The sequence below is a fragment of the Channa argus genome, chromosome 15 (genome assembly GCF_033026475.1).
Source record: "Channa argus isolate prfri chromosome 15, Channa argus male v1.0, whole genome shotgun sequence".
Taxonomy (NCBI): Eukaryota; Metazoa; Chordata; class Actinopteri; order Anabantiformes; family Channidae; genus Channa; species Channa argus.
The window spans coordinates 4720061-4743301 of NC_090211.1; the positions used below are offsets into that span (position 1 = coordinate 4720061).

At 36.2% G+C, this 23241-nt stretch overlaps 2 protein-coding genes across 4 annotated transcripts; one reads left to right on the forward strand and one right to left on the reverse strand.

The window, feature by feature from the left end:
- Positions 1 to 3: 3 nt before the first annotated feature.
- ift70 (intraflagellar transport 70) lies at positions 4 to 15056 on the reverse strand. 2 transcript variants are annotated; one of them, XM_067477916.1, is made up of 19 exons: positions 14875 to 15056; positions 14683 to 14748; positions 13813 to 14022; positions 13478 to 13534; positions 13202 to 13337; positions 12652 to 12756; positions 12416 to 12544; positions 9459 to 9508; positions 8789 to 8941; positions 7921 to 7986; positions 7720 to 7773; positions 7375 to 7440; positions 6465 to 6535; positions 4592 to 4799; positions 3673 to 3744; positions 3104 to 3207; positions 2256 to 2334; positions 1411 to 1540; positions 4 to 1271 (listed from the first exon to the last, which is right to left on the reverse strand). In XM_067477916.1, the coding sequence occupies exons 1-19, from the start codon at positions 14920 to 14922 to the stop codon at positions 1135 to 1137; spliced, it is 1941 nt and encodes a 646-aa protein (XP_067334017.1). In that variant the 5' UTR covers positions 14923 to 15056; the 3' UTR covers positions 4 to 1134. The 2 variants fall into 2 exon arrangements, with proteins under 2 accessions (XP_067334017.1, XP_067334016.1); XM_067477915.1 differs by having other exon boundaries at positions 6465 to 6541.
- A 1065-nt stretch (positions 15057 to 16121) lies between these two features.
- On the forward strand, positions 16122 to 21789 carry si:ch211-76l23.4 (uncharacterized). 2 transcript variants are annotated; one of them, XM_067478362.1, is made up of 4 exons: positions 16122 to 16258; positions 18865 to 18991; positions 19573 to 19702; positions 21144 to 21789. In XM_067478362.1, exons 2-4 carry the CDS (start codon positions 18874 to 18876, stop codon positions 21400 to 21402), a joined length of 507 nt encoding a protein of 168 aa, XP_067334463.1. In that variant the 5' UTR covers positions 16122 to 16258; positions 18865 to 18873; the 3' UTR covers positions 21403 to 21789. The 2 variants fall into 2 exon arrangements, with proteins under 2 accessions (XP_067334463.1, XP_067334461.1); XM_067478360.1 differs by having other exon boundaries at positions 16127 to 16279.
- Positions 21790 to 23241: the final 1452 nt, after the last annotated feature.

The window sequence follows — 23241 nt, forward strand, 5'->3', positions numbered from 1 at the left end:
GCAGAAGGCTTCACCAAACATGGTGATACACTTTATTTGAAGATACTCAAGAAAATTAAGGCAGAGTGGTGGGCAGCCCGGTCTGAGATTTGAGGACAATTTCTGGACCTCCATCGTAATGGGGTCCAATGGGAGTGTCACACTCTGTCCGCTTCTGGCCAAATACTGAAGCAACCATGTCACTATGAGAGTTACATTTACTGAAAGAACACAAAAATACCTAAATACAATTATATTATGATGTCTGAATCAGCAGGGACCAGCTCTGTCCCAATTCTAAGTTCAATAACACGAAGAACTACAAATCTGCATATCCCCCTTTCTGAGCACATGTACGAAGATGGACATTTGAAGCGCTGGTTGCTGTATTGTTTAATCGACTTTGACACCGTGTTCAATTATTCCATTTAAAGCCAAATTTTACAATGGATTTAGTAGCTTTATGTCTAAAAATAGACTATTAGTCTGGGGGCTTTTGGTCCGGCGCAGTGAATTCAGATGCTGGTAGACATGCCAAACTCAGGATAACATGTCAAAAAGTAAAATTACTGAGTACCTGCTCAATATGAATCTTGCTAATCTGTCAAATAAGTATTTTACTTAAAAGGACACCTTCACTTATATTTATTTTGTTTATATGGTTCTACTACTACTTAAAGCAAAAGAAAGCAAGTTGAAAATTAGTGAAGTTGCCCTTTAAGGCAATGGATGGAGGGACTAACAGCCTGTCTGTGCCTGGTCCAATAAAGCAATTCCTGTGTCGCTTGTGACTTATTTGCATAAAAAAAAAATGAACAAAGTGGTTAATCATGATCATGTGTACAGTAATGTGATTGTAACATGTAATGCAACAATATTAGAAATGTAGTGGGTTAAAAAGTACAGATATTTATAAAGGTGAAAGTAGCCATAATTAAATCAACTTAAGTACAGATATTTACATTTAGTCATTTAGCAGACACAAGTGAGGTACAAGGCAGCAAAAATCAAAGTCAAGGACAAAAACATCAAAGCAAAGTCCTATCACAGATATGTGAAAAATTTACTTAAGTTTAGTAAAAAAGTACTTGTATTTTGTTACATTCCACCACTGTATCAGCACACCTCAGACATTATTGTAACACCTGTGCAATGTCACTTATTCCAGCCAATGACCTCGTAGGACAGCGCCTTGAGCAGTCGGGCCTCGTAGGTCACAGTGTTCTTGCCGATGTGAATGTGGATCTCCTCCAGAGGCTGCTCGATAATGGCTGGCACCTCTTTACCGTAAACTTCAGCAGAGACATATAAGAATGTCAGTACAAACAGAACAAGCCTGAATGTCTAAAGTCCCCAGTGTATATGACACCCAACAATATTATGTTTGTAGATGTGAGTGAGTGAGTGAGTGAGTGAGTGAGTGAGTCTCACCCTCACAGTGCTCCAGGAACTGAATACACTCCTGTATCACAGCATCTCTCAGCATGACCATGTGTTTGGACATGTTCTCCAATAGAGAGAGGAAACAACGCTTGGCGTAAAACCATGTGTCCGTCCCCAGCTGCACACAAACAGACACACACCAATTAATATTTTACTCACATGCAATAACCATATGGGTAATAAATTACATTCACCTTATTAAAACACAGTCTGAGGTCCTGGCTAGGTTTTGTGAGCCTTATAATTAGAGTTTTCTTTGCATATACAAGAGGACATGTTGCAGTGACTTTGCTGTTTGAAACTGTGAACTGGAATTCAGGCTTGATGCTCAGGTTGTGAAATGTTGGTGTGGCTATGTGCCTCACCAGGGTTCACATTCCTGAACTCCACTCTGCTTTCACTGTAAATGCGACTTTGTGTTAGTGATTGCTGTGAGGAGGAAGCACTGAGGATGATGGCTTGTGTTCTTAGCTGGAGCCTAGTGGACTCAGCTGCAGCCAGAGTCTGGTGCTGACTAGATAACATTAAAAAGGTCCCAAAAAAAAGAACGGTTCATCCACAGAGAGGACCCTTGGCAAAAGAGTCCTGGAGGCTCTGAAATTTATTTTTGGGTCAAAACTGTCAATAGTCTTTCAAATGTAACAAATTAACACGTCCAATAAAAATATTCTTGTAATTGTGTTTAAGCTGTCCTGTCAATCACTCAGCTGGATAAATATTGCCTGCATCTAATAGAGAAAACAATTTTCCCTAAAAATTTGTGTTGAATGTACCAAGCGTCTTCTTACTACAATCTCTATAGGTTATAGTCAGAGAACAATAAAACGGCTAACCTTTTTATTGTATGGCTCCAGGCTCTTGATAACGCGAGAGATGCCAAAGTCGTAATTGCCTTTGGCACAGTAGAGTGTGCTGAAAGAAAAACACATCTTATGTCAAGATTGTGGGATACAGTTAAAAGTATTCTCACTTTACAATACTTCAGGTTTTAATAATTTTGATAAGGTTGCTAATGTTTTCATTTTTTAAGGATTCAGACATTTATTTATCACATACACAAACAATATGTGTCCGCTCAGCTAAAAATTTTAAATTAGAAAAAAGAAATCAAAATACCAATTCCAAGGTTTCCAGAATATGTAAAAAGGTACATTTTAAGTCAAAGTGTCCAATAAATCTTTAATAATAAATAAATAGTAAAATAAACGTAAAACTACACAAACATACAAACACACAAATAAAACAAAATAACTGTGACATATCATGACATGGCTGAACATCATGTCTCTCGTAACATCTCGCAGTAACACTTTCAGATTTTCACTTTCACAAATATTTATAAATGATATATTTACATATATATTTTACAATATTTTATTTAGGTCAGCTGCTGGCAAAACATCTCATGAAGGGAGCCCATCTCAATTTTGAAGTCCTCTCTTTACAGATGAACAGAAGCAATGTGAACAGTGGACTGCAAGAGTAACCAGTATCTGCAGGGTATTGTACTGGGTGTACAGAGGACAGTAATTTGAATATAAACAACAGAAAAACAAAAGAGCAGTAACCAGTTTTGCTCACAACTGTCAGCTTTCAAGAACAACCCGACTGTAATCAGGCCCTCGTTCCGTTTTCGTAGCGCCATATATGACAAGTAGAAGCAGCAGCGGCGGCAACTCACCCAATGACCAGGTTGACAATGCAGAGGTGAAAGACTTTCTTATCAGGGTCATCATAGGAGATCTGCTCCTCCTCTTTTTCAATCTTCCTCATTAACTCTTCAGCCTGTTAGACCAGGACAACATAAGGAGGAAACAGAGGACATAAAACATTGTTGTTAGCTGAAAGACATATCAACAATGTAGGAGATTTTAGGGAATGAAAGAAAGTTCTTTGTCTGTATTTCAATATGTTGATCTAGAGAAATTACTCACTAATGCCCATTTTCAAATTCACTTACCAGCTCTGATGAACCTTTTGCTTCTCTGACAATGTTTATAGTCATCATTACACACAACAGACCTCTGAGCCATGTCTTTCATGTAACAAATAGGACTAAACCAACTGACAAAAACTCAACAAGATAAAACTCAAACAAGATAAATAAGTAAATATATATATCAATTTCGACTTTTATGCATAGGTTAATGAAAACTAAACAGAAACAAAACATAAAAATGCTTTGTGGATTTCATGTTGACAGAATTCTATGTAAGGACATGAGAATGCTGTTGAATAATTGTACGTTACCTCCTCATTTTGATTTGTCATAATATAGGACACACATAGGTTGGCCAGGACCACAGCACTAACGTTAAGGATCTACAGTGGGAGACAAAGACACGTCCACACATTTATTTATCAATACTATAGTTTGTTAAACTTAATTTAATTGCTAGGGTGGATTTTTGTTTCACTGTACAGCGTATTTTCAGTGTAATATTTCCTTTAATGAAACTAACCCAAGACAGTGTTGTCTTCAACATTTGCTCCACATGGGTTTTTTACCCATGTCTTTTACCCAGGACTTTCTTTGTGCCAAGTAGAATTAAAAAAAATGTAACTTTCTACAGTAATAATTATTACCATTAGAAAATGAAAGCTGACACAAAGTCCACTTTGCTACCATGAACATCACCAAGAAATTAAAATGTTTCCTGCTGCCATTCTTACTGCACGCAGATATTACACAATGTTAAAATCACAGCTAGAAAAGCTAATAACGAAATTTCAGTGCGCTTATATAGTAAACACTTGACTTTATTTCAGGATTAGTTTATTGTGACCTAATCTTCTGAAACTGAACTAATTTAAAATGTTTTAGTTATAAGAAGTGTCAGGAACACCACAGCAAACAAATAAAGAAATCCCACCCCCCCAAAAAATAAAAAGAAAGACAAAAAAAAAAAAAAGAAAATACAATTTAAAACAGATGTCATGCACAGATGTGAAGACACGGCAGATAAAGAAAAACGTTTGGTCTAAAATTTTACCGAGGGTTTACATTTGCAGGGACACTCCTGAATGTTACACTGCTCCACCTGAACAGAAAGGAAAGCTGTCACAGTTTAGTCCTAAACCCAGACTGCCAGTGGTGCTAATAGGTGAACAATAGTTTCCTTCTACACATTTTTTTCATTAATGTAATTAGCAATACTAAAGCACTCACATTATCATAATGCTTCTTCACAATGGGCTCATAGAAGCCGATGGACTCTTTGTATTTGTTCTGCATGAAGAGTACATGGGCCACGTTCAGCTTCCAGGTATCGTCCTCATTACAGAACTCCACTGACTTGCGGAAAATCTTCTCCACCATCTGGAAGTTCTCTCGGTTCCAGTAGATCTTGGCCTGAGCCATGAGGACCACAATATACCTGAGACAAGAGCCAGCCTATTAGACATACAATATTGCTCATGTAAATATTTCAAATCTTAAAAAAAAGCAACATAAACTAAAGCAAGCTTATTAAATGCAAAATACAGTTTGAGTCAAAACTTTGAATATGCAACTTTATAACCTTAATTCTGTCTCTCCATCTAAAGCTTCAAATCATCAAAGTGATGACTAAATATTGTCCCTCAGATTTTCCTGGTAGAGGGCAGAATAAAACAAATAGAGCTGAAAAAGGCCTGTAGACCCTTGGATGTTTTATTGGTTCTTGTGTGACTTCTTAAATGACATCCTTGCCTATGGTAATCTGGATGGTCTGCCACTCTGCGAAGGTTTTCCTGATTTTGAAGCCTTTTGTAAAAACCCTTTGTAACCCTTTTGTAACAAATTATTTTGTAACCCTACCCAAATGGATGTATATAAGTTATAATTTTCCTCATGATTTTTAGATTGAGCAGGGTAGATGGCAACAGCCCTGGTTGTGTTTAGTGCAGCTGAAAAACAAATTCAAGCCTGATGGATTAGTGGGCTTAGTAATCAAGGTAGGAATTATATGGGCCCAGCGGGTGTTGAAAAATGTATTTAATTCAACCAATAAGTTAGAATCTAAAAACTGTTTTCTGTATTTACTTAGGTTGCCTTTGTTTTGTGTTCAATTTCTGTGAAGGCCTAAAGCTATATAAAACACAAACATGTCGACATAAAACAGATAACATTGACATAAAACACAGTTTCATAATGAAATGATAAAACCACTTACACTCCATAAAATATGAAATACAGAAGTACTATAAAAGCCACAATCTAAAGCAATCTAAAGACCTAAACACCATCACCTATAAAGACAAAGATATTTACCAGTTAAATCATAATTTTGTGCATTTAGATTGTGATGGTATGAGAATTTCTCAGTCTTTAGACTTTGCTTTTGGCAACCCAAATCTTCTCCCAGAGGGAAGGAGTTGGATTTTTTCCATAAACAAGATAGGACAGTCAGGACAAAATAGCAGGAGCCTTTAAAGTAGCTCTCCTCTGAAGCATATTTGGCAAATCAGGAAGTGTAATGCCACTTTAACAATGTAGTGTAACTTGTACTTTTTCCTCATAGAGGAAGTGTTAAACCAGAAAATTAAGGAAAAAGTTAAACATACTCAATCATAGAGTTGTAAAACAGTGTTGCCAATCTGCTGCACACCCCAAACCATATTTACTTCCTGAAGAAGAGTAGTAGTTATTGGGCTTTGTTGCAGATTGCAGTGGTATTCTTTATGAAAGTCAGTTTAGGTTAATAAGGGTGCACAGATATCTGTAAGACCGAACCTGTTCAATGCGCCTTTTAATCACAGACTGACTACAACCATTTGGCTTTCTTCTAAAATCAACACACTTTTTATGTCTTGGGTACATTCATTTTTAATTCTTGTGCAATGTTCTCAGTCTGCAGTGGTCAGGACCTACCAAAAGAGGTCCAAGGAAGGAAACCAGTGAACTGGCAACAGGGTAATGGGGAATCAAGGCTCACTGATACACGTAGGGCGTAAGACAGGGCCTTCATATACTTTACTGCTTAAAGTTTACCACTGTCCCTGTGTGTGTGTGTGTGTGTGTGTGCGCATCTGTGTGCGTCTGTGTGTGCATGTGTCCTTACTTCTCTTGCATTAGATCATAGTCCTGCAGGGCTTTCTTCTGTGCTTCATCTTCTCGAGCCAATCTGGCCTCCTGCACCTTAGAGAGGGGCAGAACTGTTGTGTTCAGCTAAACCATCTCTGTATTAATCTCTAATTATTATATCATAATAGCTACAAAATACTGAGAACAAATTAAGAGGTCTGCCTTTAAGGGGTAAAAATATTCACGATCCCGAAAGTCGAAAGTTGCTCTGGAGATTATCCAGGATAAGAATGAGAAAAATACCTACAGTGTATTTTTGTAGTAAGGAGTACTTATTAAATAATTACATGATAGGTGTAGCTACTGTATAACTATAGATGAGAAGAGAGTAAGAGTCTCCACTTTAAATTACAGCCCCTATTACTTGTACTTACTGCATAACAAAAGGTAGCAAAGTTATATTTGAGAAAAGAGGCGGCAGCGCTAACCCCCACCTATCAGGTGACATTTAAATATTTATCAATAAGTTGTTTAAAATAGTAAAATTCAACAGATTTAAACTGGTTTCCCATGCTTTGACCCAATAAAAATAAAATCATGACTGCTATTTAGCTTCTCAAAAATTACTAGATCTAAACCCCTTTGTTAACTGTTGTTACACAATAGCTATAGCAAATGAGGGCTGTAATTCTAACCAGTTACACAGTAGTTACACCGTAAGTATTCACACAAGTACTATGGAGGGACACTGTTGTTACCAATAAATAAGTACACAGTAAATATGTTTGCAGGCTGTAATCTGAAGAATTACAAAAATCTCTTAAAATAAAATACCTATATAGTATCTGTATATAAATATTGTACAGTACAATTTATAATAATTAAAACGGAAACAAAGAAATGTATATAAAATGTACAGATTGAAAAAGAAAAGAAAGGTAAACAACCTGCTTGGACACCTTGCGCAGCTGTTCGGTTAGTTTTGCATTCATCTCATCAAATTTCCTAAAAGCCTGTAAAATGTAAATCCGTGAGAATGATTGAACGTTATTTTATTTTTAGATTAAACAACAAACTAAACAGACATGCAAGCACAACTTTGAATATAGATTCAATATTAATTCAATCAATTCATATATTGATACAGAAAAAGCCCCAAATAAAATCTTGAGTTAAAGTCAGAAAAAATACAAAATCTTAGCAGCAAGTTTGCACTTCAACACTGCTTACATTAAAATTGTAATGGACACAGCTTTAATCTAAAAAGGATTTAAATTTGTTTTCACGTTTACCTCCTCTGGCGCTGTCTGGCAGGTCAACAAGGCATCAAGAAACTCATACATGTACTAGAAGAGACCAGAAAACATATCAAATAGCTTTACATAATTACATAAGCAGAATTTTTGATATTGTTTTGTGTAAGCAAAGAGGAAAAGCTAGAAAAACATGCAACTAACATGATTTTAGATATATAAATACGCTATAAAACTTACGGGGGAGAGGAACTTGTAGGTCAGATGGGCATTTTCTGCCAGGACATCAGCTGCCAGGTCAAAGTACTGAGACAGAGATTGAATCCAACAGAGCTATAATACCATTTTAATAAAAATCCACACCCCTCTGGAGCTCACATAACATGAGTCCAGACCCTTCTTAAAACATTGTGACATCCTGCATAGATCCTCACTGGTGTACAGTATGGTGGAAAATGCTGACACAGTTACTCCTGAAGCAAAGGACTCTGCATTTTACTCTTTATTGTCATTTCAAACCTGAAGTTTATTGTTTCCGTCCCATAAGTTTAAATGTGATCATGTGCAGATGAAAATACTTCTAACCATTGATTAAAGAAAGAGACAAATTTGGGGACATTTCTTAGGTTATAATCTTGATAATGAAATCAAAATGTTGATAATGAAATCAAAATGTTGATAATGAAATCAAAATGTTTCAGGTTCTGCTGGATCTCTTTATCAATCTTTATAACTCCTCGCTCTGAGATCAGATATTCTGATTCGTAACTACATGGGTTATTTATCTGTAAATGTGTACATTTTTAACTTTTTATTTTGATTCTATTCTCTTTTTATGTTTATATGTCAAGTTTGTTATGCACAGTTTCCTACTCTTGCATGGAGTTTCTGGGAAGAAAACAATTTCCCCTTCGGGATTAATGAAGTATTTTTAATTCTGCTACTGAAAATAAACTCTGGTTAAGAAATTAAAACTTTTCACTATGTTACTACACAGGCTACCAAGTAAGAAGCTGTTGCAGTGATAGCAGGTAGTTTACTTCTGGCCACAAGTGGACAGCCCTTGAGCAGATTAGCATTCTTTGATACCAAGCAGCTTGTTGTTTACCTCATGTTTGCAGTAAAGCAGCAGGAGGTTTCCAAAGGTGACAGGGGGGAAAGAGGGCTGTTGCAGCAGGAAAGCTAGCTTCTCAAAACCCTCAGATGGCTTTGTGTCCATGTTCACCAGAGCCTGGTTGTGGAGCGTCACTGGATCCAGCTCCTGACAAGGCCCACACATGCATCAAAATAAATCAAATCAAAGTAACAAAGTAACACTAGATTCACTGACCAATTTATTAGATGCACCTCTAAGACCTTAAAATATAGAATTTGTATGGCACATGCATATAGAACACATAAAAATAATTACAAATAAAAATAAGCCTAATCACATTTTCCCTTTCAAACAGATAAGATTTAATGGGCATTTTCCATTGGGGGTAATAGTAGTACACTTATATCAGGATAAAAAGACAGTAATAACTCCGACAGTGAGAGCCTGGACCAAGGACAGTGCCCCATCTGTACATTAATTTTAATAAATCAGTCTCAAGACGATAAAATGATCTTCATTACTTTCATGTAAGACTTCACATCTACCTCTCTATTCTAATATTCTATTAATCTCTCTTATCTCCAAGCTGTCAGTGGGGTAGATCCAGGCAGTTTTAATTCAGATTACACCAGAATAATCACACAAAGCTAAAGGATGATGAGAACACACACACAATAATTACCTCCTCTGATCTGGGGGGCATGTCTGTCAACGCCTCCTGAGCAGCTTTTACTACAAGAATCCACACAGAAACAAATAGAAAAAGAAAACAGATAATTTAGTGCATATCAGTTTCTTACTGTTTACTGTTTTATTGACAGAGTAACAGCATTGTTTACAGTCATATTTGCCATCTTACAGGTTTATTTTTACTTGGCTAATGAACGACAAATAGGAAAGCTGCATAGCAGCCCAAGCACTATTACTAACTACTACTACTACTACTACCTACTACTATTACTACTAGAAGTAGTATTTATATTTTCCTGTCATGCCATCAAAGTGGTCCATTCCGTATGGGATTACATGACATATAAATCAGAAATAGCTTCCAGTGGATTAACCAACAATAATATTAAAGTAAATAAATATACAGAATAAATAATAAATACTGTAGGTAACAATAAAATTATCGATGCAAGACACCTTTTCTTAAAGACAACGCAACATATAAATACTCAAAGTTAAAGTATCCTTTTCAAATTTTTTCTTCAATACTAAAGTAATCTCATTTAGTTTTTGCAAACAATGTATTCCTGTATTTATAATACAAGCAATAATATAAAACAAAAATGCATTTTATTTTTTCTCTATTTTAACTTACAGAGCTGATAAATATTCATGTTTTTGAATGCCAACGTAACTTCCTGTTGCATTAAAATGCTGCATCTTAACTGGGGGCACAGAGATCTTTTCGTTTTGAGCAGATTATATTTCCATGTAGTTTTCCGTACCAAAATCCTAATTAAGCCATCTGTTCTAAGTAATGACTATACAGGGTATCTTTAAATTGCTAAGAGTTTATAATGCTAAAAAACAAATTAACTTAACAAATTAATTAACAATTCATTCACATAGAAAAAACATTTGTTGAGTTGAATGAAAAGGTTTATCAGTAGCTTAATTAACTTAAAATAGGTTTAGAAATAATTAACATTCAAAACCAAGTTCAAAATGGAAATCTGAAATGTAAAATAGAATAATCAAGAAACATAAATTACACATATTCATATTAAAAGGACTAGTATTCATAAACACATTTTAAATCAAACCTGTGCCATCAGCCTTTATTAATTTCATTTGGATTTAAACTTAAAAGGTCGACTTCACCAATTTCTAACTTGCTTTCTATGCCTTTAGTTTAAATTGTAAATGTACTTTAATACTTTTAAACCTTCCTCAGACTTTTCAATATTAAAATATCTCTTTGCTTCTAGCTGAAAAACTTGTCCACCTGGAGGAGTTTTTTTTTATAATTAGGAGGTCAAGTGATTTCATCTGAAGGAACTCTTGAAAAATAACATGGTGACCATCATTACAAACCTATATCAAACAACATAGTTTTTTCAGCTAGAAGTGACGGGATATATTAATATATGGAAATCAGGGGGAAGTTTTATGGCATTCAGTTGCATGCACTACCCAAACTAGAGCCAAAAGAAGCAAGTTTAAAATCGGTGAAGGCGTCCTTAATCAGTGGCCCATTTATATTTTTTATTTCAATGTAGAATTTCTCAACATTGCAGCATTACTATGCCTTTAATAGTAAATTAATACTAGAGATAAAGGCAGGAAATGTGGAGAGACAAAGAGAATAATTTAGAACCTGGCTATTTGTTTGGATCCTTAACCACTAGGCTACCCCGCCACTCAATTCAACTTCTTTTCATCTGTAGATGCAGGTTCATCCCTACATCCTGGGTTCAGATCTGGCCTTGAGCACATTTATCCTTCTGTCTTGTCTCAGACAGGATATACTGCAGGTGATGTAGCTCTCTGTCCTTTTGACAGAGCAGATGTTTGATGTGAGCTTCAGATATCCACCGTTCCTGCTTGTCATCCTCTGATCACTATTCTTTAAAGCCGTGCTCTGATAATGTGTCTGAGGGTTAAAAAAGGCGGGAGCACAACTCTGCTTTTGAAGATAAAAAGAAGCTTTAAAAGTTCTTTACTAGGTTGTTTTTATCTTCCATCCCTTTTTCTTTCTCTGTCACAGCATTTTCAGTTCGGTGAAAGTTGTTTTTTGGCCTTAATCATTTAATCTGTAGTAAAATAAGAATAACCCTTGTGTAGCCTATATTATACCAATATTGCTGTGTGTGCTTAAGGGGATCAGTTGGTAAAGGCAGTCGTCCACAGACCACAGGGTCACTGGTGCGATCCTCGATTCCGGCTATGACAAGACACTGAACCCCTAATGGCCCATTCCCACCCCCAGCTGTACAGTGCCCATCCAAGCCCGGTAGAAATTGGGGAGGGTTGCGTCAGGAAGGGCATCTGGCGTAAAAACTGTACCAAACCAACATGCGGACAATGATCCCTGAAACTCACGGGATAAGCCGAAAGGACAAAAAATAAATAAAAAATGCTGCGTGTGCTTAGCTGGGTTATACAAACATGAGGGTAAATTTGTTGAAGTAAACCACTCATATAGCATTGCTAAACAGGTGCAGGTAGTCCAACTTTAAATTCGGCATGGTATAGAGCTCCTGTGTTCTATAGATGTTTCATTATCATGTACACCGGTTATTCCAGTGGGAAAGTATCCTTCCAATTAACTAAAATATGTATAAAGTTCAGCACTCCAATCTTAAATAACAATTCATGGCAAACAAATTAGATACATAACATGTATCACATTCTGTGCGCTAATTATTTTCCCAAGAAATAGTTATCAGAACCTTATAAAAAAAAACTAATTTACAACTTTGATTATATTGCTATAATTCAGGTTAAATCATTGTTGTATCGGCATTCAAGCTTGCTCTAAGAATTAGTTTTGTGATAATGTCACAATTTATGCCCTTAACTTGTGTTATTTTATAATAGTGAAGATAAAACTCTCAAATCTATCTGAATCTATACTTTGGTATTTCTGTAACGAGGCAGATTTCAAGAGACAGGTAATAGGGTTCTTACAGTTCTTCAGTTGGTACTCAATAGCAGCTTTGAGGTTGAAGGCTTCAATAAGGGCCGTCTGATGCAGCACCAGCGTGTTCCCTACGCTGTGGACATCAATGCCCTCAGTTGTCATTCCGACACTTAGCTCTAGGGCATAGAAAAAAAACAAAACAACATAATTATAGATCACATAATGTAATGTTAACCGATGTCACAAAGTAAGTGATGTCAGTTTCACTGAAATGGGGTTTTACCTGGATGTTCCCTGATGCCTCGTTCTATGATCTCTTCAATGTATTTGATGGACTGACCATAGTTTTTCAGACTGTAGTGACAAAGGGCGATGTTGTACGATAATGCTGAAATGGAGGAAGGGAAAACTTGTCAAACAACTTCAGCTGTTGAATATTAACTAACTTTAGCAGTATATGACAGCTTGCACTGTTTTATTTGTGTTTTAGATTTCTCTTCACACATCCCCTTGTGAATTTAACTGAGCTGTTTACCTCTATATTTCCCAGACTGAGCTTTCAACCAACAAATTAATTAATCATTGTCACCACGGCTAAATTGGATCATGCAATCTCATCTTATGATCAATTTAATTACTAGGTGATAGTGTATGTGCCCATACTTGTGTGATGTAGCAGGCCTGCTACCAAAGTAGTTCGTAATCTATTGGTTAGTCCTCTAGAGTGGATCCAGTACCAATGTTACTCTTGCTTTCAAAATCACGTGTGTCTCTGATATATCTAATGATATAGTGTCACTCAGGGTGTATTGATGTGTCTTCGAAAAAAATACCTGGTACGTATCCTAGGACTTGCATGGCAGATGTGAACTTCTTGCAGGCCTCCTCATACTTTCCATCCTGGTACAATAAACAGCCCATATTGTAGACATAGTCGGGGTCATCTTGGGGCAGCTGCTCCAACAGGGACTATATTCAAACATACACGCGCGTGCAATTAGTATGAAAGGGATATATGTGCACGTTTGGCTGAAGATAATACTTCAAAATTGTCACCAAAATGGACAGAAATTTTATTTTTTATACATAAAATTGTAAAAGCTTGTCACCTTGGCAGCAGAATAATCTTCCTCACAATATTTGATACAGGCTTGCAGCTTGACCATCTGTACAAGAGGCAGAGTCAAAGTATAAGCCACAGGTAAAACAGGTCGTGCTGTTAAGCCAAGTGCTAGTCTGATTTGGGGGCATGGACTACAACACTAACCTAAAAGTGTGTAATAGATGGAGGAAACAGGGTGAAACATTTCAATCTAAATAACGATGCTTATTCTTAATTTGCAATGATGCAACACCTTGTTGAAAACACATTTAGATGCCTAATAGAACAACACAGCAAATTCCAAGTTGAGTTGTTAAAAAGGTGGCATTTTATGTGTTTTACCTTGTTGTGACTGCTGGGGTTGTCTAGTACGAATGAGGCCTTGGTAGCCTCTGTATAAGCCCCAGCTTTGTAGAGGGACTGGGCGTAGTATACCTTGTATTCCTCCACCTCTGGATGCAGCTGTGTGAGCTGTTCGTAGCACTCGGCAGCGCTGGTGAAGTCCTGGATGTGAAAATAGCAGTAACCCAGCAGAGACAGTGCTGCTCTGGACTGTGACACAACCAAAAGGATGAGAGAGCTAAGCTGTTACATAGCAAATAAGCCAACAACAATAAAATACAATTGGGATGTCTGCAATTATCTCAGTATAAACTTTTGAAATTGTTATTGTCTTTATGAATCAATATAAATAATCATTTAGAAATAAATGTAAAAAAATACACAATAATTACAAAACACAATATTGCTGAATATTAATCGGACTTTTTAAAATTACTTTTTAAATCCTTTTAAATTTAAAAAACTATTTAAACCCCCCATATTTTCATATTATAATTGCAACTAATCATAACCTATTATTGAGTAATCTGTCTATCAAATGTCAGAAAGCAGAGAAAAGACCATTACTTATACGATTAAAACAGCTGGCATTTAGGGGAATTATCATTTTAACTATATCAGTTACTCTGACAGTTTCATTAAACTGAAAAAAAAAACAACGACCTATAACCTATTTTTAATACAAGACGCAGTTAAACTTTGTTACTTTTGCTTAAAAGGTGAATTAAACGATTAATTAAACGATTAACTGCTCATCACAATAATGTTATAATTAGGTTATCAGTCAGCTTTTATTAAAATTGGACTGAAAAGCCCTTTGGGCCTAAGTATATATATGTTATTTATCTATACATACATACATTCCCTTACCTTCGTATGTTTTTGAAGCTGCCCATTCAGGATGTGAATTGCCTCCACATATTGACCTTCTTTAATCTAAAAGAGAAGTGACAATTAACTAACAGTGATACTTTCATAGAAACAGTTTCAGCTGGCGTCAACTGTTGTATCGACACTAGCTTAACCCAGAGCTAGGCGGCTAATCCCCATCAATGTTCTTACCAATTTATAGATTGTGGCCGTATACTCTCCGTCCTTGATAGCGGTCATAACTTCAAATGAGTAGTAAGAGCTACTACAAAGTATCTAACCTTGTCTTTGTGTGAATTCCTAGTTTCTGAAACACAACATTTAGCTTAGCTAAACGAAAAGAGCGCATAGAACCTGTTACTTAGCAACGACGAAAGCTGTGTAAGAAGTGTGTAACAGCCAATCATATATGAAGAAAAGTCCACGTGGGATAAAGTTTTTTAGAATTCAACCTTTATTTAACAGCGTAACAAAGACACATCCTTCATAAAAAAAACTTTCATCGTCTACGCATGTTGTGTTACACATCAAATTAAAATACAAGCCATTATACAAATATTGTATAGACCAAAAACACAGACATATTATAATCATTAAATTACACTAAATCACGTTTGTCATTAGACACCTCCATGCTCAGCTGTTGCTGAATGTGATAAAGACCAAGTGGGTGAAAAAAATTGGTGAGAAAAAAACAGGAGAAATGTAGGCTCAAAGTGTTTTTTTATTATTTATGGGTCAGTTTGGCATTCACCAAAGAAAAAAATAGAGAAAAGGTTATCCTAATTGCAAGATACGGATTTCGTAATTAAGAGAAAGATAATACGAACATCCTGGTAAATACGAAATCCTGATCTCATCTCATAATTACGAAAAACGTATCTCGTAATTACGCCTTAAGGTCTCTAATTATCTTTTCGTAAGTGAATGCAATGCGCCGCATTCTTTAAAGAAATTCGAGTAATCTTAGTCTTATGACGTGCAAAAATGTTCTGAAAAAAAAAAGTTTTTGAAACAAGCTGAATAAAATAACATTTAACCATTAAACTGCAATATATTATTTCACAGTCTAATGGCTAATTACATGTTTTGTGTTTATTCTTTGTTTATTTCATAAATCTTTTTTTCCTTGTTTCTTTTCTCTGTTTCTTTTCATTTCAAGCTTCAGAGCACAAGCACTGATAATGATCTCATATTTGAAGGAACCAGCATGTAACACACACACACGCACGCACACAAACACACACACACACACACACACACACCAAAAACAGTAGTCAAAACAGATGAAACCAAAGTGCTTGGCCTCAAACCTAAACTATAATGTGCTGACCACTGGGCCTCCATAATGATGGAGGAAAGGTAGATTTTGTGTGTGTGTGTGAGAGAGACTCTGTAAGTGTGTGTTTGAAAGTAAAAGTGTGAGCTTTTGTGTATATGCATGTGAATGCATGCTTGTGTGCAGAAGGGGTGTGTGTTTTCTTTCTTTCTCTTTGTGCAGTTTTTGTAAGGCTGTCCATTGCATACTGTTGGGATTATTGGGAGGCTTTGCAGTAGAGGAGCTGCAAAACAAGAGGTATACATTATTATTACACAGGTATGTGCGGAGTCCAAGATTTTATGTACATGTTGGTCATACTGGCAATTGATTTTTAATATTTAGACTTTAAAAACAAAAGGCAGAGGAGTGCTATCAAATGGAAATTCTCTTTGAAACAGCAAAAGTACATTTTACAACTTTTTATCATATCTTAAATTTCTCTGACTTATAAATGTCAACTTGTGTTTCTTTGATTGTAACTAAAACAAACAAGAAATACAATTACATAACTGCAGCAATTTATTTTAGGTTTTGTTGGTAGTTTGAAGGAAACTATGACTGTATTCATGCTACCCAAAAGAGCGAGCAATAAACTGAATGTAAATCTTTATTAATGTTGAGCATGAATTTGAAAAGGGCATCTGCCGTTTAAATACTGAATGACTCTGGGAAATGTGCCTTCTTTCTCTGCAGGGCCAAACTTTTAAATTTAATGGCTGCCAGATTGAGTATGGTTAGAGCTAATGAGATTTTGGTTTAAAAAATTGCAAATACTTTTGAGAAAATATGCAGGGGAGTTAAAGAGAGAGGCAGAAATGTGTGTGCAGGTATGCATAGTTACACAAGTTCTATCAGACAAGTTGAGGGTGTGCATACCTGCAGTTACATGAGCTGTTCATGTGTAGTTAATTGAATAAAACCACTTTTATGGGAGATGGTTATATAAGCATTAAGCGAGGAGTGTAATACCAAAATCAGCCACATTTACACAGCAGCTCTTCTGCATAGGTTGTGTTAGAGACTAAAATTGATTTAGAGATGTCCGTTTTGCAGTTTAAGTGCTCACTATGCAATTGTCTGAAGTTGCAATTCAAATAGTAGCCACCAGATAGAGTTCCCAACAAATGAACTGTACTAAAACAATAAACTATAAATAATAATGCTGTTGTTTTATAACCATAAAAAGCTGTTAGAGTAATGTTTCAAGTTGTGTATTACATATCCAGCATTTATATGACATTTACATTTATTTTGACTGGTGTAAGTGTTCAATTTTCACCCGCCTATTTGGTCTCCACCATCACCTGGGAAAATCTTATCAACTAACGCCTAAATGCTTTACCAAATTTACCAGTGAGTCTCTATCTCACTAACTGGCGCACAGCTTTTAACTGTATAATGATGGAAAACGCTTCTTTTTGACTTTTCTCTCTCTCCCTCTGGTGTGTATGTAGATGTCGCAGCAGAGTGACAGTGCAAGGGAGAGATAGGAATAACAGAGGTTTTTTTCTGTGACTTAGTCACTGCAATACATTTTGCATAACACACATTCATTTTATCCATTGTCTTAACATACAAAGGTATTGTTAAATGATTAACATGTCTAACAGTCTTTTTAAGGGAGCTTTGAAACTGAGATGAGGACAGCATTTGTATAATGTTTCTTTATACTGTTTGTTAAAATATGAGCTTTTTAAATATAAACAGCCTATGCCAGAGGAAAAATCTAATATGCTGTCAAAGTGGTTCAAACGTTTCTCCCTACTTGCAGCCTCCTTCTAATTGAGTCAAAGCAAACAGTACTAATTAAATGTCTTTAAATATCCATGAGGACCTCCTCTCAAATATGAGGAATACATATGTCCACAGTGACCAACTGTATAGTCTACCAGTGTCTCTGTATATTATTGTAGGTATGTGTCTGATTTTAAATGTGTGTGTGTGTGTATAACTGGAACAAACATAGAGCTGCTTATGCACAGTAATTTCTACTCTGCATGTCTCTGCAGCTCTCCTCCCAGTTTCCCACAATCACTCTGTTGGTTCAGTTTTGTGTATTAGACTCATTCCTTAATGTGAGCTGACTGCAGGAGCCCTCAGGCTTCCTTCTCTGCTCTAACCTCTGAAAGGCTTGGAAGACTTAAAAGTTTTCACTCAGAAAAGTTAGATTGCCCCTTTCTCTACTTTGTTAGGATTGATGGCCGCAGTAGTACAGTAACAAAGCCTTACAATGTTTTCCTGAGGTAAAGTGTAATCCCTGCAGCAGACTGGCACATATTGTTCAGAATAATAGTTTTAGACTAAATTGAATATATATAGTGTCACTCTGCTTTCTGACACTTGAGCCTGATGAAGATGCAACACATGCTATAAATTAAATACCAAGCTGTATAAATGAATTACTACAGAGCCTTCTATGTGCTCAATCATTACTAAACTAAACTGCTGAAATCTGTCAATCAGTTATTCACCAATGCAACAGTTTTACATAGCACAGTTTACAGAGAGTGTTTATGTCAATGTACTTCACAACAAATATAAGAAAGGGTTTTTACATGTACAGCATTATTGTTGAATGCAGGAGGAAATAAAAAGAAAAGTTTAAAGATGATCTGATAAGTCAAGGTAAGTTTAGTTTACCTAAGTTTAGTTAGCATTTAAGCAACAAGTCAATACAAAATGTTTTATGTAAGTCTTGTAAAAGCATTAAGACAACAAGAAAGGAAGACAGGGAGACAAGAAGAAACGTACTAGTCACACCAGCCAGTTAATCCAACATAACGATTGTTAAATAGTAGCTTTAAGTGATACCAGAAATAAACTTTTTTAAATGTATTATTTTATTTAACATACTCTTCCAGGTGCTGATCATGAAATCCAAACTGAGTGTGCTGCTGCTGTTTTTGGCTGTTGCCACAGGAACAGTGCTGGCCCAGAGGCGGCGCCCAACCTCAACGACCACCGACGAGTGGAACTACAAGGATGGCTGTGAGCACCCAGATTAGTCTCTGTTTATTCTGGGTCAAAGGTCAAGTTCAGGGCTCATCATGATGATGTCAAAGCTAGAGGTGAAAGATCACGCTGCAAAATCGCAGTTCAGAGCCATCCTGGCTCTAATTGTATGAAAGTCCCTTTGTTTAGAAAGTGATCTCAGGAAACATACCAACCTCCATCTCACATAAATATTCACGTTTGGCAGAGCAGTCTAGCAGTTTTCCTTTGCCTCCAGTCTTTGATTTAAGATAGCTTAGACACACCCTGTACAGGATGAAGCTGGTCCAGTCTGAATAATACAGGAATACATTTTCCCAGTGTGTTTTTTTTATCTACCAAAAGACTATCATTTTTAACACAGTAACTCTGAAAAAAGTGTGAAATTTTGGATTCTTCATGTCGCCCTGGTATGAAGTAATGCGGTCCTTAAAATGTCAGAGCATACTTCTAACTTAACAGTTCCTCTGCAACTTTGAACTCAGGAGCATAGAGCAAAATGTGTATATATATTGAAGAGCAGTGAACCAAGTAATTTTTTTTTTTTGCTAAAGTTGTAAATACTCATTCTCTCCCAGCTGAGAAGGTGAGCATGCGTGGTGTGGCCAACCTGACCCAGGTTCTGGACAACTGGAGGTTTGACATCCTGTCCCAGGTGAAAGGACTCCTCCAGAATGATCACCAGTCTCTGCTGCCCGACTATGCTAGGTATGCATGGAGGGAAAGCAAAAAAGAAATACCTTACATAAAAGTTGCCACAAAAGGCAGAAGGTCTTAATAAAAGTATGCACCCATAGGTTGTTTGTAAAAACAGCCTATTTGACAAAGCACTGTAGTAGGTCATAGAAATTCTAAGGAAGGCTGTGGATAAGTTTGTAGAGCAGTTTTCCAGAAACCACAGAGTTAGTGGTCCTGGTTACTGCTGGCTGCTTGTTGAAGTTTTCTTTGGGCAAGACACTGAACTGAAGTTGCCCCTTTTGTGTGCTCATTACATCTGCTAAATGACTGTAATTGTAATTGTGGTGGGAGCAAAGGAGCATTTCTGGTGATGCTGTTGTATAACTTTAAACATGTTTCATTATTGTACCCATCATGACTGCCGTCCTCTAAGCTCAACATATTTATTGTAGCTAAAATCTTTTCCTTAACCTAACCAATTTGTTTTGGTAACTACACCTAAGTAAATCTTTATTATAAAACATTTATTCAATCCAAAAACAACATATTTACCTTTTGAGAAATGAATAAATCCTCATAATCAAGTTTATGAAAGTTAGCAAAGTACCATAGATACATTCAGACAGATGGTTTTTAAAGTAAGAGCACTATTATAATTTAAAATAAAATGATTCAGTATAATTACATTTAACAGTTAGGCATTCAGTTGCTTACAAAAATATACATTTGGTATTTTTTATTATTATAATTTTTTCTCCTCTATAAAACACACAAGACATAATGAAGGGTAATGTGAAGACACCACAGTAAAAATACCAGCTGAGTTTAGCTGGTGTTGAAATTGGTGTAAATTATCCTAAGAAATACTTTCATCACAAATGATAGAGCAAATGTCTTTGTTCTCCTGTGTTTTAAGAGAACAGAATATTCCACATGAGTGAAATTAAACAGTCTGGATGCAGAGAATCACCACAGGAATTTGGTTTATAAAATGTCAGGAGCGTGATGGAGCATGATGGGTACACTCTGTGGCCAATGCCGTCAAAAGAAAGTGCAGCTGAAGCTGAATTTTGAAAGTCAAAATAGAAACATGCTGTTATGCAGTGTGAAAGAAACAAGCCTGAATTTTCCACAAGGAAGTCTGGTGTTTTCTGCTCCTCACCACAGTTTTGAGTGCCAGACATCATTATAGCCCACTAGTTACATAAGAATCTTTTTTTTTTAAGTTTTAGAGTTTAGACAGTTTCGATGGTCTATTTCAAGAAACTTTACCCTCACTTGAGCACACAATGACTGCAATATGTACTGGAATTTCTTATATAATTGGCTTAAATGCATTTCTGCAGCTTTTAATAACATTATTATAAAGTTTTTGTTCTAAGTTCAGATCAAACTGACAAAAAAAAAAGAGCTAGTCACCTCCCAATCCAGACCACACCCAATGATGTAGCTGCTTTGTGTGCCTGTTCAGGATCCAGCCACTGTCTGAGGCTTTAGACGACCTCTACAAAGAATTCAATGCCCTCAAATCTCACCTGGGTGACCTGACTGAGAAGTTCACTGCCATAGAATCTTTCATTGATGAGGTCAAGGCTGGCCGTTCCAGCAACGCCAACGCTGATCTATCCCCTGGCATGACTCCGGCTCAAGCTCCAGCCTCAGTCCCTGCCCCCAGACAGGCCAATAGGAGGGTGATGAAGAGGAAGAACCTTCCCACAACCAGCCAATAATTTGCTTTATTGCTTCTTCTCAGGCTTTTCTGTGTCTTTGTTATGTATCTGGCAGTGGTGCCACTCTGAAGCATCTGATTCATGTAGGAACTTTAAAGTTTAGTCTAAATTTTATATAAATTAGTTTGCCATACAACGACTAAACGAAAACCCAAAATTGTAAAAGTATGCATTTAATTATTTTGAATGTTTCTCAATTTAAAAACAAATTCTCATTTCTTTTTTATTATTCAACTGCCGGACAAGTTTAACTAAAATGCTAAATGATATTTTATGTAGTACAGCTGAGTTGGTTACAAAAGGCAGATACTAAATTGCTACTGCTTGCCTGTTTTACAAAGGTCTACTGCTGCATTAGAAAGGCTTCAAATAAATGTATTTTATGCATATAGTCATCATTCAGTTATTCTTTCTGCACAAACAAGTTTCACTTTGATCTGAATGGAGCAGCACTATGAAAGGTAATTTGTGTCAACACATTTCATCACTAGAAAGCTGTGGGGACTGAAACACTTGATCCCAGTTGCATCAAAACTTAAACAACTACATTATTCTGCTTATATAAATGAATAAAACATACAATTTCTACATTAGTTTCAGAAAAGGTGCTGTAATTCATTTTCCGTTGATGTTGAGCAGAGCCACGACATGCACACCTATACACATATTTTGAAAATGCTTAAGGCAGCAACAATGTGTTGCAGCCCTGACATATCATATTTGGAGGCATAATTGATTCAGTTCTTGATGGACAGAAATTTAGGTAGATATAACTGTAGTGCCTATTTTATAACAACTACAAATACAAAGATTATAAGTTCTATGTCAAATGTATTTATTTATTTTATCTTAGCTACTCACTTTTTAACTAAGTCAATGTTCAGGGCCATTTCTCAGTTTTATACGATACATGTTCTGGTAATATTGGTATTGCCAGCCTCTAATGACTGATTGAATGAATCTCGGTGTCCCATGAATAGCTCAAAAAATAAGTTTCAGCTAGTTTCATATCCTTATGAGAATAGAATTCGGTTTTACACACACTCCACACATACTTACTCTCCACAACCAGGGGCAAAGTTTTTTTTATTGGGGTGCCCGAACTGGTGCACAGACTCAAATTATGGTGGCAAATTTTACAAATGATGTAAAAGAATTTGAACTCAAATTTAAAAACCTTTTAAGAAATAATTAACAGCGTAAAGTTGGCTTATAGTGTGTTAAAGTGTTCGTTTAGTGACATTTCTGACACAAATGTCAAAGACCTAGTTAAGTTTATCAACCATTTTTAACTCCACTGATTAATAAAAAACCACTAAAGTAGTAAAAACTTTTACAAAAAACTCTTACAGTTTGTCTCATTTGCTTAGACAGTTCTGTCCACTCTGAAATTAGTTAACACACAGGCTGAAGGAGAAGCTCACTGCCCAAAACAAGGCTTTGTTTGATAATTGCTCTTACAAACACTAAGAATATGCCAAAGCAACTTTTGGGCAAACTCTATCAATCATAAAAGAAACCAAAGGAAAACTACACCTAAAAAAATGAAGAGTTGAAATACGTAGAACTTCACATTTAGTTCATTCTCTACAACCAATTAGGCCACAGATACTGATCAACATCACAGTGGAAGTTTTTCCTTGAAATCCTCTGAGAAAAAAATCTCCTTGCACGGCACATCCATCCCTGGCTGTACTTTACAGTTATTGCCCAACAACCAGCATTCGTTGCCTCCAGCAGGGAGGCTATGGTCATATAGCCAGTGATCATACACCTTCCATCTCTAAGTTGAAAATAATTCTTCTATGAGGTTTAAAAAGGAGAGAAAGGGGAGAAGAA

Coding starts and splice junctions, on each gene's coding strand:
- si:ch211-76l23.4 (XM_067478362.1), top strand. CDS start 18,874: ATGAAATCCAAACTGAGTGTGCTGCTGCTGTTTTTGGCTGTTGCCACA. Junction 18,992..19,572: donor GTGGAACTACAAGGATGGCT/GTGAGCACCCAG, acceptor ATTCTCTCCCAG/CTGAGAAGGTGAGCATGCGT. Junction 19,703..21,143: donor CTGCTGCCCGACTATGCTAG/GTATGCATGGAG, acceptor GTGCCTGTTCAG/GATCCAGCCACTGTCTGAGG.
- ift70 (XM_067477915.1), bottom strand. CDS start 14,922: ATGACCGCTATCAAGGACGGAGAGTATACGGCCACAATCTATAAATTG. Junction 7,774..7,920: donor CCTACAAGTTCCTCTCCCCC/GTAAGTTTTATA, acceptor GGTCTCTTCTAG/TACATGTATGAGTTTCTTGA. Junction 1,272..1,410: donor GTTCCTGGAGCACTGTGAGG/GTGAGACTCACT, acceptor TCTCTGCTGAAG/TTTACGGTAAAGAGGTGCCA.